General features: G+C 42.0%; 1 protein-coding gene across 1 annotated transcript in view; it reads right to left on the bottom strand.

Annotated features, from left to right (window-relative positions):
- Positions 1-2,628: 2,628 nt before the first annotated feature.
- The window catches only part of LOC115263719 (lateral signaling target protein 2 homolog), a 64,324-nt gene continuing 47,117 nt past the window's right edge, over positions 2,629-19,835 (bottom strand). Inside the window, exons 2-4 of the mRNA XM_029866970.2 lie at positions 17,201-17,341; positions 6,313-8,060; positions 2,629-5,296 (exon numbers count right to left, since the gene is read on the bottom strand). Of these exons, the coding sequence (XP_029722830.1) occupies positions 4,432-5,296; positions 6,313-8,060; positions 17,201-17,341 (2,754 nt within the window). The 3' untranslated portion in view covers positions 2,629-4,431. The remainder of the gene's footprint in view (positions 5,297-6,312; positions 8,061-17,200; positions 17,342-19,835) is intronic.

Here is a 19,835-nt window from a genome sequence, read left to right as displayed (position 1 = left end):
ATTTCAAATTAATCGATTAAACCTAGTAATCGAGGATGATATTTTCTGCACTTGTTTTTCTATATCACGACTTATACCACACTATTGACGATCTTGTGCCAAATACGACGCACAGGCAAACAAAATTGTCCCACCACAAAATATGCACACCGGTTTCAGCATACATTGGTTGATGTCGCTGCTATAGTTTTCCAGTAACGGAGCGTTATTTTGGGGTGGTGTTTCGACTAATCGATTTGTTTATGCACTGTTTCCTTTGTTGTTGGATATGTGAACATTGTGCTGTCAAAGATTGAACATTTGCACGATCGTCGCGAACTCCTTGCAAAGCTCAATAGAAGCTGTACAAAATTCAATGGCACACATTCTACTCTTTCATTGCTACAACAAAAAAGGACTGCATCGATTCACATGAAATTTTGTAGGTGAAATAAACACATCTTAAGATGTTATTAGGCCAAATTTGAGTAATTTTAACGTATCGATTGCAGAGTTACAGCTGTATTTCTGTGTCCCGATTATTGCGGATACAGGCTTTATATTGCACATTTCCCACCACACTGGAAGCCTTTCGTAGTTAGTATAAGTGCGGGATCATGAATAAAACTACGATTTTGCATCGAATTGTGTCGGTGTCTTCTGCGCACCTACACGGAGAAACGAAACTACCCAAAAGTGGGTTCTTTCCACCCAACTTCGGGGTTGCGTGCGTCAAGCCAATTTTGAGCAGGGTTGCCACATATACAGATTTTTCTGTAATCATACAGATTTTCTTGCAGCTTTTCATACAGAATTCTGTATGTACAGATGTACAGATTTTTGGAAATGATACAGAATATACAGATTTTTCAGAATCTTACAGAATTTCAAACAGATTTTTCGCGAAATATTACAGATTTCATACAGATTTTTGACAAAAAATGGTGATACAGATTATAAAGATTTTTGAAAGGCAAAATACAGATTTAAATGTGGCAACACTGATTTTGAGTTGATGGAATCGATGTTTTTGTTGGGTTGCTCCCGCTTGCTTCCATGTGAAAAAAATACCTAATTTTAAGTTTTTTCAACTCAACCGAAATTTTGACTAAGTTGTATTCACTCAAATTTGAGTACTGTGCTAGAAACTCAGTTTTGGCTTGATGCACGGAACTGCAAAAGTTGGGGTGTTTCTCTCTTTACTCTCTGACAACAATAGAAAGAGCGCATGAAAGGGGAGATGAAAAAGAACTCAAAATTGAGTTTAAAAGTACCTAATTTTGAGTTTTTCAGTTTCTCCGTGTATGCATTACAAGGTGCTGAATAAGTGCGCAGAAGACACCGAAACGATTCGATGCAAAATCGCAGTTTTATGCAAGATCCCAAACTAATACTAACTACGAAAGGGGCCTAGTGGGGTGAGAAATGCGCAATAGTAGTTTAGTAAAAATTAAGAAGAAATCTCATTTATAGAAATTTGTCTTCCGATTCTCAAAAAAAAAATTGTAAATTTTCTACTGTTATTACGAAGTATGGATAAAGAGAGTTCGACTGTTACGATATAGGGTAAAAGCTCCCTTAGTGGAGGTAGTACCAATAGTGGTGGTAGTGGCAATTTAGCCCTATTTCGACCAAAAAGCTTGCAAATTACATTTTTAATAGATGCATTATATCTAGTTGATAACATTAATTTAGTTTTGTGTTCAGGTTTTGCCGAAAAACCTATTTTAAACAATTATTTTCCTTAATTTTTTTGCTCCCTTGCATCTATAGTGGTGGTAGTGTTCCTATAGTGGTGGGTCCCATAAGAATTCAATGGGATGCGCCACTATAGGAACCAATGTTAAATTTTACCTCCATAATAGGAACCGTGTACCTATAGTTGGTGCAAGTGATTTATTAGCAAAAACTGAAATAAACAATGGTTTTTACACTTTTCCTGGCAAATTCAAGTGGAAAACTACCGATTAACGCTTTCAGACTTTTTATTTTGTGGTATTATTAATTTTATTCAATTATTTTACTACAAGGAGCTACTAATAGCACCACTATTGGTACTTTTACCCTATACACTGAAAGGCGACTTGCATAAAAATGTTTTTAAATTTACCATGGCAAAACATGATCATCGATCCACCAACGATTCTTGTGTGCGTTATGTTTCTTCTAACATCAACTGGCTCGATAGCCGAGTGGTAGCGTGCGAGCCAGGTGATATCAATGTTTTTGGTTCGAATCCGGTTGCCAACAGAGACTTTTTAATTGAAAATCGAGTCCAGTGGTTGAAGTGGTTGTGTGTGTGGTTGGCTTGTCCACGGTCTGGTATTTTGGAAAGACGGTCAACGAAAGGGCGACGCGGCCGGTAGGTCGTAGCAGTTCAGTGGATAGTAGTGGTCCAGGTTTTCTGGACACTGAGGAAGATTACAAGTGGTAGTCGAAATACGCGTATCTGTCAAAGGATAAGCAATTAGGGCGGAATTATTTAAAAGGTACAAAACTGATAACTAACACTCATTCGAAGCGTAGTGAAAGAATACTTCAACCACCGGTTCCTTGATAACAACTCGCAACAACGGTAATCCTTCGACATATATGGACGCTCTCAAAGAGTTTCGGACATAATATCAAAGCCGAATGGTACACGTGATATTTGATCAAATATTTAGCTTTTTTTTTATTAAATTGCTCTAGCAATTTTTTCGTACTTTTGCATTCACACTCCATTGCTGTGGTAATGCTTGTACAATCACAATATATCTTAGTTTATGACTCACCTTCTTCTCTTACAGATTTCAGGTGTTGACTTACCTAACTTGCGGTATTTTCTTTCACAATAGGGATATACAATTGATGATACATGATTTTTGTCCTTCTGATATTGTTATTGGAAATTATGGAGTATACCACGCCTCTTAAAGTTTTTTATTTTTAGTTTTTTGTTGATTTGCATCATATTCACAAAATTATTAAACTAACCTTTTCAGAATATACATAAACTTTTTTTTGTTTCTTTGTAAAAAAGATATCACTCCAATGTTTAGTTTTAAGCATTATTATGCATTCACATTATCATTTTAGTTAATATAAAAAATAATGTTATATTTGTTAGATTTTCATTACTTTTAGTCAAAAACAGTGCTTATTTAACGCGTGTTATGCTTCACAATACATGATTTTAACTATTTTCAACAGAAACCTTCGGCTATGCAACAGAGTAAAAATGAATTGAGGCTAGATTTTTTGTTATGTGATTAGGAGAATCCCCGTTTCCAGAACGAAATAGGTGAATGGGTTTTGATTTATACTGAACTTTAAACCATGGCTGCAAACCATCTTGGCTGTACGTAAGTCTTTTAGATTCACTTATTTGATTTGTAACGCTTAGAGAAGGAATGTATTTTTGTATTGGGTTTGCTGTGCTCGGATCAAGGAACAAAGCAATTTCAAATAGGAATATGGGATTTTATACTATATAATTGAGATGGATATTGCTTTTGGACCAGATAATCATTTGAATACATTTCTGATAGTTTGGAAATGCTTTTTTATTTTATTACCCGGACAGTTTGCCAACAAACAATATTTAGTATATGCGCGAAACCCGTTTTTTAAGCGTTTGAATAGGCATTCAAAACCGAACACTAATTCCTTTTGTGAAAAGCTTAGAAACGTTTAAAGTAAGGGTTGTATAATGAGCTGTGGTGGTGCTTTTCTGTGTCACCCTATCATCATTGAGAAACCCCTAATCCGAAATCAGAGAATAACAAAATCACACGCGAAGTAAATAAATAAGTTGTATTTCGCAAGAATCACTTACTGGTTGTTCATTCGTTCCTAAGAGGTTGAAAATACCTATAGAAGTATAGGTACTTCTTGCAAGTTATGCTTATGCTAGAAGACATAAAGCCAAACGATTTTAGTCATTCACGGCCGAAATCTGTCATCGGTTGAAAATCTGAACACAAATTACTATAGATATTCAAATGGTTAACTGGTCGTATGTTAAACTGGAAACATTCAAGTGAACACATACTTAGCACTTCATCATAATCAGTATTATAAAAGGATGTAAATTTACCCGATTCTTTTTGTATTTCATCCTAAAACGTGTGATATTGTTTCGATTAAAGTGTGTAGCTATTTTCGCTTTATCTATACATTTATTAGTAACTGAAACTTTGTTATACAATAAAAAACATTTCTTTCTTACAAAAAGAATCGGGTATTGTAGCCTGTACAAATCCTACATTTGGAAAAAAATGGCTAGTTTTCAGAAAAGGATACAAGGTTTCAAAAGAAAACAAAAACTTTCTTTTACTTCGTCTTAAAGTACATATAGAGCAGACATGATACAATTTAGTAAAAACCATAATAAAAAAACCTTGTCACGCGCAAAATTAAACAGTAGACAACTAAAAGGAATTAATAAAGGTATTTAACCGCTGTAACTGACTAAGCTCCCACTTCACGTACGTAGCAATCTCGGCAAACCCGCACCGCTTTAGTCAATCCATACTTAGGAAGTGGTGCAGAAGCGCTCGAGCATACCCCACAGAAAACTCCACCACAATTCCTACAGTGATGTCGCCTTCGGAAAGGCGTAAATGAAGAGGCACAGGCCATACAACGGGGCGCATCTCCATCCGGAATCCACCGGGGAGGAGCCTCCGGCATTCGTCGTTCTTCGGTGGACGTTCCATTGATGGGGCTGTTTGGACTGGATCGACTCCGGCCATACTCCCCTTTGGAACCAATTGCACTGTGCCTCCGGTGGCTATCACGTAGGTTGGAACCCGTGGTCCCACCATTATTCTCCACCACTATCGACGTTTCACTTAGACTAACGCTTCTTTCTTGCGAACTTCTACTGGAACCGGAACTGCCACCGGTAACGACCGACACGGAAACGTTAACTGTTACGCTTCCACTTTCCGAAGTGGTCATCATAGTACGCGGAGCAGAAGACGCTCTGATGGGAGAGGTACCAGGTGATCCGAACACTGAGTCGTGCGGATCTTCCGGATTGACTTCCTCGGCTGAATAAATGCTTTGACTCGATCCTCCGCTGTTCTGACCGGGTGTGATGACATCCTGTTCGCTAGCTCGGAATTCAAACATTTCCGCCGGGTCTGGCTCCTTAGGTTTATCGCTCGACGTCGGCGCTGGCTCAGGAGGCTCCTCCGGCTCCGGAGGCGAAGAGTTTATAATGAACACACTTTTCAGCATTTGGCGAAGATCGGCAGCAAAATTGGTTTGAAGTTGATCGGCGACTCCTGCTATGCAGACAAACAGCCTGTGCAGAAGGTTTTCCGTTGTTCTAAAAAAAAAAAAACAGAAAATAGTGTTAAGTATTTACGGATATGCATGTATATTTACAAACTTATTGATCTACGATTCAAGACCGGTAGCTTTTGCCATGTATGTTTCAACATTTTTTTTGTATTATTGTACCAATTATATTACATATTCTTGTGTTAAGTTTATTAACCCTCTCTTTTCCATGGTAGCATGTAAAAATGTCATTATTTCATGAAATGTTATATATTTATCGCCGGCAATCAAATTTTTCATTTCTAACGATATCTTGTAGTAAAACTATACATGATTTGTTCTGATGATTTGAGCTTGAGCTAGAGCTTGATTGACCGCCCGTGGATGCTACTCCAGTATCGCCAGACCAGCTAGCTACACTAGTATAGCTAGCTACACTAGTATACACTCACATAAGGAACCAATGAGATATCTGCTGGGGACTAGCAAGCATCTTCAGTGTGTGAGCGTTGGTGATCTTCTATTTTTAGGCAACAATGGCGCCTGTCACGTCAGGTTGCAGGTCAATGTGGGTAAAGGAAGGAAGTGATGATTGCAAATCATTTGTATCCACATCAGACCGAATATACCTCTGCGTCTGCACAAATTAATGCGGATGTCGGAGTGTTGGAGGGATATGATTGGCAGAGAGTTCACACATTGATGCGTGGATGCTAGGCGTAAGGCGATAGATTATGTGTTTTATTTATTCTGAAGCTATGCGGCACAGTTTGCATGATAGATTGACACTGTGCTGTGAAAGTTTTAGAAGGAAGGGAAACGGCTTTTTCAACCCGTCGTATACATCGTTTGTTCTGGTGATTTGTTAAAACCCATTTTATCTATTTTCAATTGTCAAAAAAAAAAAAAATGTGAGAAGGAAAGGGTTAAGTCAGTCCTCAGTAATGCTACCTTAACGAAGCAATAAACTCCTACAAGTTCTTAGTTCACTTAACGAGACCTATCTATTTTGAGGTCAGGTTTTGTAGAACAGAAAATATAAACACTAGAAAGGCAACTCACTTGAATTTAATCCTTCCTGCCGCTCTGATGGCTATTGTCACGTCCTGCGAGGTTTCGCCGGCAGTGCTACTGGTACTGCTGCATTCGCTTTGATTACCGGATGACGGCGATGTATCACAGCTGGAGAATGCCTTAGATGAGGAGGTGCCTTGACTGCTGGTAACGACGACAGAAGTAGATGCACTCGACGATCTATGGTGCTTTGAGTTATGTTTTCTACTTGATGTAGCCGATGTGAGGGTTCCACTAGATCGACGATGTCGGTGATGGTGATGTTGCTGTCTGTGATTATGATGCTGCTTTCCAGCATATTGCGATGCGCCAGCGCTTGAACTAGGATCCATCGTTGATTGATGGGTATCGCGGACAGTGCCATCACTATCTTCCTCTTCTTCTTCATGGTCATACTCATCCACTTCACCTTCCTCTTCAGAAGATTCGCTTTCTCCACGGCTTGTAACCGGCCGTTCCGTATCAATTTCGGGAGAATTATCTACACTTGGGTTGGCTGTTCCAAGTCCAGAGTCCGCCAGCTTCTGATTAGTTTCCGACAATATTTGTTCTATCCGAGCATTCGAGGAAGTTCCAAGTTTCAGCTCTTCGTCTGTTGCTATAAAACTGTCGGTTAACGGCGCTTCATTAGTCTGCAGTAAGTTACCAAAGTTTGTATTCGGAATCAAATACCCCGATGCACAATCCGACGTCACTAGGCTATCTTTCAAAACATTGCTAGGATCATCTTCGTCGTCATTTTCGGATACATCGTCCTCCAAATCCCCATGTATTCGATTACTATCTATAATACGGTTGCTATAAAAACTACTGCTTCGATTGTCCCGGCCGTCCGAGTCGTGCCGCTGATCATCGTTTGGGGGATCTTCTACACGGCTATCACTATTATCGCTATTATGACTACTATTAACATTGGTTGTCACGATAACAACGTGATCTTCTTGCGGCGAGATATCGCTGTTATCGTTTTCGTTTGCATCACAGATTAATTCTTCCTTCAGACTGATTTCCTCGTTGGTGCACAGCAACTTTTCCAACTGATACAGCTCATGTTTGGTTAGCGTTCGGAGCAGATCGCGCATTTTGATCAACAGCTTTCGAAAAGGACGAAACATCTCCGAAATGTTATCCGCTGGTTGATCCATATTTAGGGGTCCATCCTTGAATATAACTAACCCGGCGACGATTGCTAACCGTGGAATGGAAAACATCAGCGCCGGGTCATACGAGTCGACCTGCTCCTGCTCCAGCAGACCAATTTTCAGTGCTCGTTGCAGCGTTTCAGAAAACAGCACACAAATCAGTTCTTGCATTTCGTACTCCTGCTTCGATTTGACTTGTACCATCGCGCTAACGTACAACAGCTCAAACTCGGCAAACAGACGATCGAAAATTTTCAAACTTTCGTACAATTGTTCCGTTGCGGCATCATTTACATCCAGCCGCAGTGTCAAGCTGTTCGGTGTGTTGTTCCGTAAGCACTGCTCTCGCAACAAATTCCGAACATTGTCCAAGCTTTTTGTAACGGCTTTTGCCAGCGGTCGCATCGTAGCGCTTTCCACCTCGCGATTCATGATAGAAGATCCGGCCGCGAGACATTCCGCCCCGAACCACAGCTGCCCGGCGAGACTTTCCTGCAGGACCTCCTCGGGAAACTTGGCACGGAAAGCACGCGGCGCCCGGTCATCGCCCAGAAGCTCGTCCATGATTTGGTTTGTGATGGCCAGCACTCGGTCCTAAAATAAAGAGGAAATTGTCAGTAAATGTGTGTCTGTGAAGTAGGCAAACAATGGGAACTGGGAAACAATATCGATGGTCAAATAAAGATTATTTATTTGATGCATAGCAATATCGGTCAACTTGATTCGTTTCTGGTTCTGCTAGCGCGAAGCCTTTGTCTTATACTTTTTTTAACAGATAGCATTAAGGTTGGGTGATTTCCAATGTACCCCCAAGATCTGTATCATTTCAGCATTGTATCAAACTGAAGTTTTTCAAATTAATAATAATCTGAGTCGATGAGCATTCGGCCGGAAGTACACAGGGTCAACTATTTCGCAAGGAAAGAATGACATTAATGAAAATTCGATTGAGTCAAACAAGATGTTTGAGCATTAGTTTCTTTTTGGACAAATATTTGAAGCTGTGTACCAACAGCTTTTGTATTACCTACTGCCAAAAAATAGCATAAACCTTTTCAAAGTATAGCATACGATTACATTTGGTTCATCACCAAGTATAATTAACCGATTAATTATTAGCTTAGAATAGCACTAAGGAGCATCTATTTCAGGAAATCCCAATCCAAGATGTCATGTGATCCATGCTGAAGGATGAATGGTTGAAAAAGTTTAAAAGATGCTCAATCGTTAACACAGCTCTTACCGTAGATAGATCACCTTTTCATGTTGCGTTACCCCAAGCAACACTTATTGTTACAAAACAGTCACGGCAGCGCATGTAGGGGTTGCGCAGTAAGTCACAGTGACTTCTGTGCAACGCTTACATGCGCTGCCATGACGCCGAACCCTAGTTTTAATTGCTTTTGGTTTTATTTCATCCCTTGTTAAAAGTGATAAGTATCGGTTTTGAGATAATCGAAAATCGAAAATGATTTTGAAACAAGGAAAAACAGGTTAGTAAGGACAATAAGGACTAAAGTTCCAATGCATGGTGAAAAGCAGTTTGTTAGTGAAGAGACGAGTGTAGCAACGATTGCATTGTCAACAAGCACACATGCTCGAGACATGATACGCGAGCTTACTGTAAGCCCAGTGTTTAGGTTTACAAGTTTGCTTTGGCAGGAGTTCTCCTTACGACCGTAAGGTTCGTGTATTAAGTCACTTGGGTTGTACTATTTTGCATGAGTTGCAAATATTAATCGGGCTGCAAAACAGTGTGTCGATAAAGAGAGCGTCCAACATAGCTGCACTGCCGGACGCATAATTGTCCCATGTGAAAAAACAGACAATCGAGAAAATCGCGTCCAAAGTTCAAAAAAGTAAAATGCCTCAACTATGAAGCAAAAGTGCTGAATCGTGTTATAACATCGACCAATTTTGAATTTGAGCACTAATTTTTGTTTTAGAGCGATTTTTTTGTTCCATAGGATTTGCAATGAAACGTGACGCTTATGCGTCCATTTTTTAGAATGTGACAAATCGGCGTTGCATTTTTTCGACCATTTTGGGAACAAACTAACTGTTTTTATTTCCCTACGCTATGAATCATGTTATAAGCTGCAAAATCTCAATATTGCCAAAAATGCACATGGGACAAATATGCTTCCACCGGCAGTGTAGTGGTCCTCACAAGTCCCTACATCATACTTCCACGAATCAATCGATGACAAAGACCACCAGCATAGATTGTGTGCTTAACTTGTAGTGCAGCCTGGCCTGGGCACTGGGCACACCTTCTGGCTTCAGGTAGATTGAGGAGGTACACTGTGGTGCATAATTGCTCGGACAAACACCGATTTTAATGCAAAATGGCAAAGTTTGAGATGCTGTAATTATGGTTTGCTTCGATGGATTGAGCTCAATTTTTTTGACACAGAACTACAAATAATATGTCGAATTTTACGTGTACGAAGAACAAAATGTTTTTGTTCACAGGCCCGGGCGTGACAAGGCGTTGAAAAATGTGCAAAAGTAATCGGACAGCGGTACCCACCAAAGCTCAATCTATTAAAGCAAACCATAGTTACACCATCTCGAACTTGTCCATTTTGTATGAAATTTGGCGTTTGTCCTATCAATTATGCACCACAGTGTACGTCTGTTCTGGCATCCAACGGCTGAGTATGGAATGCTCCTCCACCGGAAGCTATGCCTAACTAAGGTGGCAGCTCCGCCACGGTGGGGGAAACCGAAAATTACGAATTGATTTGCCAATAAAGTACTTTTAGCGCGAAACAACGGACAAGATTTGAAACTTGGAATGTGTTAACCCTAGAATACGCTGCGGTAAAAGGTTCTTCGTCGAGGAGCTGGAGAACCATGCTGCGAATATTCCGGAAGGTTGAACCGTAGAAGATGAATGGAGCCCCATAAAAAACGCCTTCAACGCCACCGGCGAGAATTTGCTTGGGTGAGCTACGCACTCAAAGAAAGCAGTGGATCCCAGATGATACCTGGAGGAAGATAGAGGAGCTATGGAACGGCAAAGCCGCGATAGAGAGGGCGAAAACATGAAGAGCCAAAGCCGCAGCCCGTCAGCGGCTATTCGGCTCTCGAAAAGCAAGTGAAACGCTCATATAGATAGGACAAAAAGCGTGGTTGGACTCCCTAGCTGACGAAGGCGAGAAAGCCGCAAACACCGGCGAAATCCGTCCCCCTACGATGTTTCACGTCACCTTAGTGGAACTAAAATGAATGCTAAGATGCCCATGAAAGACACGACTGGACAGCTATTGACCGACCCGGCTGACGAACTGAAACGCTGGTTCGAGCACTTTGGAAACCTTTTTCAAGTGCCGACTGTTGTGGTGTAATACCACCTTTCAGAGAAATGAGTTCTATGTGAGAGAATAGTAGGGCAGAACTAGCGATGTACCCGAATAGGTGAAATAAATCTGTATCGTTTTAACTGTTAACCGAAACAGATGTGTTTTATTTAGAAGTCGTCTCGTTGCTCCTTTTTGGTTATAACAGTGGCGTACGAGGATAAATTTGCCATCAAAATGATGGCTTGGCCACCAAATCCTCATTTTTTAATTCATTTGGAAAGCGTGCTTTGTTTAATTTGTGAAATTGTTTTGTGAGCAACATTTTTTTTAATTTATTTTTGTACGGTGTTACGTTTTTTTTTCAAGTAGCCAAAGTTTTAAGCCTATTTTATTTTCGTAAAACTAACGCGTGTGTATGTGCAAATACTTTATTTTTTGCATTTTTTGTGTGTGATTTTATCCGCGTCTTTTTTTGGGCTATTTGTTTTACATTGCGGTATACGGTTTACCTACTTTGAAGACGGCATCTATTTATGTTTCTTTTATTTATTGCTCAGCCTTTATGTTATGGTCAGGTGGTTGATTTGAATCAATTTACTTTTTTTCCCTGACTGCATTTATGTTTCGGTTTGAGTAAAAAAGGCACAATTTTTTAATTGGCTGTTTTGTGAGATTTTTTGCATTTCTGCATTTCATCTTGCTAGGCCATTTTGAATCGCTAATGATTCCCTTTTGTGCAGTATTTTTTGTCTACTGGATTTTGCCTTTTGATGAGCTGTATTTATTTGCGGTGAGCATGAGTACCTGAAATGAAATCTCAGAGTATTAGCACGACGTCGACGCCGTCGAACCGAGTGCAAACGACACCCGACTTTGATAAAGATGATGAGCTTTGGGTGCAACACTAAAGGCTACATGTTCTCACGAAGCTCAGAGTGATGTGAGAGCTGCGACTTTAGATGGAAGGAGAGTGGACCGATCAGCAGCGGAACGACAACTGTGTGCGAAGTGCATCCTCGTCTGGTTTCAACGTTTTCAACGAAGCTGAAATTGTGGAAGTATTCGACCTGTTTTGAAGTGCATATCGAAAAAAAAAAACTCATCAACAATTACCACCGCTGCTTTTGGATGACAGTTTTAGACGGTTTTAGACACCCACATAAACCAAAGGACCTGCACATAGTAGTTATTCAGTGTGTTTTGTGGTTGCAAGTGTCGTAGTTTGTAATTGTATTTTGTTTCCTCCTTTATTTCCATTCCTAGGGTAGTTGCACCAAGTGTTACTTGATCCATAGACATTGCGCTTATTTTATTCATGATTTGTTGTGAAAAGTAAAAAAAATGTATACATAATTAGGTTCTAATTGTGAAACATAACTTAACAACAACTACTCTTTAATATTTGGATATTAGAATTTGATTTTGCGATCTGATTATGCAAGACATAATAAATAAATGATAGGACTTAGTTAACTTTGTGTATATAGTCAAATGTCAACATTTAGCTTTCAGAATATATGTAGTTTTGTCTAAAGGGAAGAGGTGTTGTGGTGTAATACCACCTTTCAGAGAAATGAGTTCTATGTGAGAGAATAGTAGGGCAGAACTAGCGATGTACCCGAATAGGTGAAATAAATCTGTATCGTTTTAACTGTTAACCGAAACAGATGTGTTTTATTTAGAAGTCGTCTCGTTGCTCCTTTTTGGTTATAACACCGACCACGTCAGCAATATCTCAGCATGACCCGCCAAGAGTTCAACGCATTACCCGTGGCAACACCGATGTTCCATCATTGCAGGAGATAGAAACAGCCATCCGTAGCATGAAACCGAATAGAGTCGCGGGGGTCGATCGCATATCATTCGAGATGCTCAAAGCCCCATTGTATCTGCACAACTACTGCATAAATTATTCTGCAATATATGGGAAACCGCGACATTTCCGGCAGACTGGATTCAAGGTGTCTTAGTTAAGAAATCCAAAAAGGGTGACCTGACGGTATGCGATAATTGGCGGGGTATCATGTTACTGTGTATCGTTCTCAAAGTTCTCTGCAAAGTGATCCTCAAACAGATACCGAAGAAGATTGACGTAATTCTTTGACGACAGCAAGCAGGATTCCATGCCGGACGATCCTGTGTAGACCATATTGTTACGCTACTGTTGTTTTGGAGCAAATCAATGAGTTCCTCTCTGCCTGGTGTTCATTGATCACGGAAAAGCTGTCGACCGTCTCAACCACGAAAGTGTGTGAGAAGCCCTCAGGCGCAAGGGTGTCCCTGAGAAAATCATCGGCCTCATTCAAGCACAGTACGGGGCATATACGTTTTCGCTGGAGTAAGGCAACGATGTATACTATCACCGCTACTGTTCCTGTAATCGACGAGATCCTGTTAGGTGTGATCGTGAACCAAATCGTGGGTTGCTGTGGCAGCCCATTACCATGGAGCACCTAAATGACTTCGAACTGCTAGATTTGCAAAGTAAGCTCGATGATCTTGTTGATCGCTCCTCGACGGCAGGGCTTACCATCAACGTTAACAAGACTAAATCGTTGGATTCGTACGAACACGGTCAACCCTTCCAGCTTTACGGTAGCTGGGCAAACATTGAAGAATGGTGGAATGTCTTGGTAACCGAATGGTGGCCGATGGTGGCACCAAGATCGTATAAAAAAACAGTCAGAATCATCAACGCACCAAAATTAAGATTTTAAACTCAAACGTGAAATTTTAATCTCCAACGTGGAACTCCATTGTCGATGCCATAAAAAGCCGATAGCAACAGAAATTCGGGAGCGAAAGTGGAGGTGGGTCGGCCACACGGAAACAATATCTGCGTTAGATTGGAACCCAGCGGGACATCGCAGCGGGCTGCAAAACGGTGAGTCGATAAGGAGAGCGTCCAACATAGCTCTGGGCCTCACAAGTTCCTACCCAATTCCTACCTCATGCTTCCACGGGTCAAGCGATGACAAAGACCGCCAGCTAAGAGTTGTGTGCTTAGCTGGTAGTGCAGCATGGGCACTGTTGTCCTTCTGACTTCAGCTAGATTGAGAAGGTACGATTCGAGCGTTTGTTCACCAAGGAGGTGCGGCTCAAACAGCGTCTGTTCTGGCATCCAGCGGCTGAGTAAGAAACGCTGCACCACGCCCAGCTAGATCCAAGGTGGTAGCCCCATCAGCGTGGTCGTCCTAGTGTTGGTTGGGACGTTAAACAGAACTGGCACGATGGCTCTCCGGCGAGACAGGAGTGTTGGCGTAGGCCCAATAAGCCATCCGTAAAAATCCCCATTGCGAATAACATAGGAGAAAATACGACTCGATACAATCGGCAAAGACCCACGCGACGAAATAAGGACTACGATTGGAAACTTGGAACATGGAATTGCAAGTCATTAGGTTTCGCAGGATGTGACAGGATAATCTACGACGAACTACATCCCCGGCTATAATGTACGAAGGAAGACCTGATGACGAGAAAGAAGCGTTCTACGCGCAGTTAGAGCAAACATACGATGGTTGCTCGCCGCGTGACGTGAAAATCGTTGTCGGCGACATGAACGCGCAGGTAGGAAGGGAGGAAATGTACAGACCGGTAATCGGGCGAAACAGCCTGCACGCCGTATCGAATGATAACGGTCAGCGATGCGTAAACTTTGCAGCCTCCCGTGGTATGGTAGTTCGAAGCACCTTCTTCCCCAGCAAAGATATCTACAAAGCCACCTGGAGATCACCCGACCAACAAACAGAAAATCAAATCGACCACGTTCTAATCGACGGTAAATTCTTCTCGGATATAACCAATGTCCGCACATACCGCAGTGCGAATATAGATTCGGATCACTACTTAGTCGCTATATGCATGCGCTCAAAACTTTCGACAGTTATCACCACGCGTCGAAGTCGAACGCCGCGGCTCAACATCGAGCAGCTGCGTAACGTAGAAGTGGCCCAAGACTACGCGCAGCAGTTAGCAGTGGCCCTACCAACGGAAGAGCAGCTTGGCGCAGCTACACTTGAAGATGGCTGGAGGGACATCCGATCCGCCATAGGTAGTACCTCGGCTACAGCACCAGGCTTCGCGACTCCGAATCACAGAAACGACTGGTACGACGGCGAATGTGAACAGTTGAAAAACGAGAAGAATGCAGCATGGGCGAGAATGCTGCAACACCGTACGAGAGCGAATGAGGCACGTTACAAACAGGCGCGGAACAGGCAGAACTCAGTCTTCCGGATGAAGAAGCGCCAGCAGGAAGAACGAGATCGCGAAGCGATGGAAGAGCTGTACCGCGCTAAGGACACACGAAAGTTCTACGAGAAGCTGAACCGCTCGCGCAGAGGCTTTGTGCCACAAGCCGACATGTGCCGAGAAAATCACGGGAATATTCTCACGGGCGAGCGTGAGGTGGTCGAGAGGTGGCGGCAGCATTACGATGAGCATCTCAATGGCGTCGTTGCAAGTACCGAAGGCCCCTGACCTCCAAGAGATTGAGGAGGAGGTTGGCCGGTTGAAAAACAACAAAGCCGCTGGAGCAGATCAACTACCAAGCAAGCTTCTAAAATACGGTGGAGAAGCACTGGGAGAGCACTACACTGTGTCATTACCAAGATTTGGAAGGAGGAAGTATTACCGGAGCAATGGATGGAAGGTATCGTGTGTCCCATCTACAAAAAGGGCGACAAGTTGGATTGCGGAAACTACCGCGCGATCACACTACTGAGCGCTGCCTACAAGATACTCTCTCAAATTTTATGCCGCCGACTATCACCGATTGCAAGAGAGTTCGTGGGGCAATATCAGGCTGGATTCATGGGTGAACGCGCTACAACGGACCAGATGTTCGCCATCCACCAGGTGTTGCAGAAATGCCGCGAATACAACGTGCCCACACATCACTTGTTCATCGATTTCAAATCGGCGTATGATACTATCGATCGAGAACAGCTATGGCAGATTATGCACGAATACGGATTCCCGGATAAACTGACACGATTGATCAAGGCTTCGATGGATCGAGTGATGTGCGTAGATCGAGTACCAGGGACACTCTCGAGTCCCTTCGAATCTCACAGAGGGTTACGGCAAGGTGATGGTCTTTCGTGCTTGCTGTTCAACATTGCTTTAGAGGGTGTAATTAGGAGAGCGGGGATACCCACGAGTGGACCGATTTTCACGAAGTCCGTTCAGCTGCTTGGTTTCGCTGATGATATTGATATTATTGCTCGTAAATTTGAGACGATGGCGGAAACGTACATCCGACTAAAGAGTGAAGCCAGACGAATCGGATTAGTCATTAAATGTGTCGAAGACAAAGTACATGATGGCAAAGGGCTCCAGGGAGAAATCAGCGCACCCGCCACCCCGAATTTATATCGACGGTGATGAAATCGAGGCCGTTGAAGATTTCGTGTACTTGTGCTCACTGGTGACCGCCGACAACGACATCAGCAGAGAAATTCAGAGGTGTATTGTGGCAGGAAATCGAGCTTACTTTGGACTCCGCAGAACTCTACGATCGAATAGAGTTCGCCGTAACACGAAGTTAACCATCTACAAAACGCTGATTAGAACGGTCGTCCTCTATGGACACGAAACATGGACCCTACGTGCAGAGGACCAACGCGCCCTTGGAGTTTTCGAGTGCAGATGGAAGACGGGACTTGGAGAAAGCGAATGAACCACGAGTTGCATCAGCTGCTGAGAGAACCAACCATCGTCCACTCCGCGAAAATCGGGAGGCCACGGTGGGCGAGTCACGTCATCAGGATGTCGGATAGCAACCCGACTAAAATGGTTCTCGAGAGTCATCCAACCGGTACATGAAGACGTGGGCGCAGCGAGCTAGGTGGGTGGACCAAGTGGAGGACGATCTGCGGGCCCTACGCAGAGTGCGAAACTGGAGACAAACAGCCATGGACCGAGTGGAATGGAGACGGCTACTATGTACAGCAGAGGCCACCCCGGCCTTAGCCTGATCGGTAAGCGGTAAGGACATCGCAGCAGAGGTAGGCCTAGAGGCTCATGGCGGCGCAGCCTTCACAAGGAAATAACGGAAGTCGACAGAAATTTGGCCTGGCCACAGATCAAGGTGATGGTGGACAATCACCCAGGATGAAGATCTTTCTATTCAACCTTCTGCACCACCATGGGTACTCAGGATAGGACTGAAAGTAAGTAACTAAGTTCTTCTATGCTGAAGACTAGTCTGAACAAAGATTTCTAATTCTATCTACGAGTTTCTAGATAGATCAGATAGAGTTCTGGGAGAGTACAATCAATAATACCTTGGAGACAAATGACGATTTTTTAAAAAAAATCTGATAAGTTTACTAAACGACACATTATGAAATATCTTATACAACTACTGGGGATTTTTTTTTGATAGAATATCTAAGTCAGATTCTTGCGAACATTCTTTACCTGTCCTTGTCGTAACCGTCCAACCAGTCGTGTGCATCGTACTGGTTCTGCCCGGCCATCAAAGCTATCCAGCTCGCTAGCGACCGCAGTTAGCGCTCTGTCTGCGTGGTAGAATCTGGCCAGCAGCGATTTATCATCAGCCTAAAACGAGAAAAGGGAAACAAAAGTGCTAATTACAATCTGTATTGAGTCAGAGCTTATTGCTGGAGGTGATAATGTCGTTATCAGCAACAGTATCAGCGGCTTTGGCGTGCAAACATATGTGTTGCAAAGCAATCCTTATTGGTCTGTCGTCTTGGCTGAATCGTCCGCTGAAACGAATGTTGACTTTTCGCTCCCATGAAGTAGTTATTTGCCATGCTTATCAGTACAGTATATTTCCGAATCTTGAAGAGCGTCACATTACTCATAGAAAAATAAAGTGAAAAAGCTGATGTGCACTGCGCAGATGATCGTATGAAATTTTAAGAAGTAATACATTCTAATCATGAAATGTGTCCACAAATAGAAATGCTGTTAATGTTTCCCATTTCTTTGGAATTGGGTCTAGCAGCCTTTAAATGACGTCAATGAGGACAAAAAAATGTATTGAGTGCCACGCACTTTTCTAAACCATTGTTTAACAGGCAGCTTCTGTAAAATGTGACGTCTCTTTTTCTGCGACATTTCTGTTCAATTATTGCAATTGAATCATACACAATGAAAAGCACTCCACGCCGATTGAGCAAGTCCTAATTTTTGAAGCTTTCACTTCGTAATCGCACTCACTGTAATCAACACCAGAGGAGACGGTCGGTCTACTGATGATGACGCCTATGGGCAGCGAGCCTTATCGAGCGTGGAAAATCCATAAATGTCGTTATTTCTTGTAGGTACTGTGTCACGCCGCACCGCTCTGGAGTTAAAACCATGGGATTTGAAAGTGGGCAAGCATTCACTCGCTAAGACAACGTGAGCCGCGAACCGAAAAAAACGCTGTGAAGTGTAAACGTAACCTCGCAAGGGAGAGTACGTAACATCATTTAAAATGATTAAATTTATGAAACACATACGTAGCCATCACGAGCTAAGATATGTTAACGGGTTTCTTGTAAATAACAAAATCCGGAGATGTTATATTATCTTAACTTTCATACTGTTTCAAGAAGTTTTAAAATTATGAAAAAAATATTTAACTTGATGTTCTTATACTGTAAAAAAGCGATAACAAGGTCAATACAATTCGAGTTGAACTTACAATATAAACAATATTCCTTGAAGATAAAGTTGTTGGAATTTAAGAAGAATCGTTTTAAATACTGCTAGTATTTATTTAGCCATCCAGGCTAAGACTAGTAGAATAAATGTTATTCGTTGTTTGCTCACACACTAACCATTTTCATAAGATGATTAAGATGTACGAATCTTCTGATTGGTGTTAAAAAAACGTACCATGTATCACGCAAAAGCAATGGTTTATCAAACATCTACTAGGTAAACCACCATAATAAGCACAACTTGGCGTGATGAGCACTTTTATCCTATCTTTTCAAAACAAACGAAATTGTATATTATCATTTTGATGTTGAAAGTAAAACTTTTGCGAAAACCTAGAAAGATAAAAAATAACGGACCAAAACAAAAAAAGCATTTGTAGGAAATCACTTTCCATCATAACCATTTTCTCAGCTGCTGCCGTTACCTACCTGAAAAATAGTGTTGCTTGGGTGAGTCAAGTATTCCACGCCATGCTCAGCTGGACCACAAAGGCAGCCAACAAGATGATGTGGTTTCGTTCGGAGATATTGGTGTCTGCCCTCGTCTGGTCTGCGATTCCTGTGTTTCTTCGACTGTTCGAGAGATTAGGTAACTGGCGGCACTAATCGACCGGAAATGTAACCAATATCGGCTTTCAAATTGGCCCGAACAGGTCTAATAAACGGTAAACGTTGTCAGTTCGCAAGTTCATGAAACGCCTTTCATCAAAATAATAGTTTACAAGAGCACCCCTGGCGCCGCAGTTGGGGCAAATAGCGCGTAACAAACGCTTTTTCGATTATGGCAGAGGTTTCGCTTTTGTGGGGCAGTCTTGGTCTTTGCGGCTGATCATTTACTGTTTCATAATGACGTAACGAGTTCGAACCGCGTCGAAGAAATCTATAAATGGATTGATGGTGCAGTTTTACCTGCCGGTGCAGAAGCAGTAATTCTGTATTGGGTTTTAACTGTAGCCATGCTTTTGCTATCTGGACTGCAGTTATGGATTGTTGCTTTTACTGAAATACGTTGGTCATGAGCAAACGGTAATTAGATGTTGTTTGAAGCACTACTGGGGCACTTAGAGCTAGCGCGTCCATTACTCGTGCCATACAGGTACTCTTCGATATAACGTACAAAAAAGTTTTCTCTTTGTACGTTATATCGAAGTGTACGTTATATCGAAGCAGAGAAGAATTTAATATTTTTTATGCTAGCATTGATGTATTCGACGTGAAATTAATCCCAGATAATGATTTCGGTGAAATTCACAAAACCAATTATGAAAAACTTTAGTTTTGACGAAAAAGTCATTTCGTTTTTTGTGCTTCGATATAACGTACATTTTGCTTCGATATAACGTACACTAAATTTTTCCCCAAATTGCGATAATTTTGGG

The sequence above is a fragment of the Aedes albopictus genome, chromosome 1, assembly GCF_035046485.1.
Source record: "Aedes albopictus strain Foshan chromosome 1, AalbF5, whole genome shotgun sequence".
NCBI lineage: Eukaryota > Metazoa > Arthropoda > Insecta > Diptera > Culicidae > Aedes > Aedes albopictus.
Note: the sequence above shows the minus strand (reverse complement) of the source record. Positions and strands in the feature narration are given on the sequence as shown.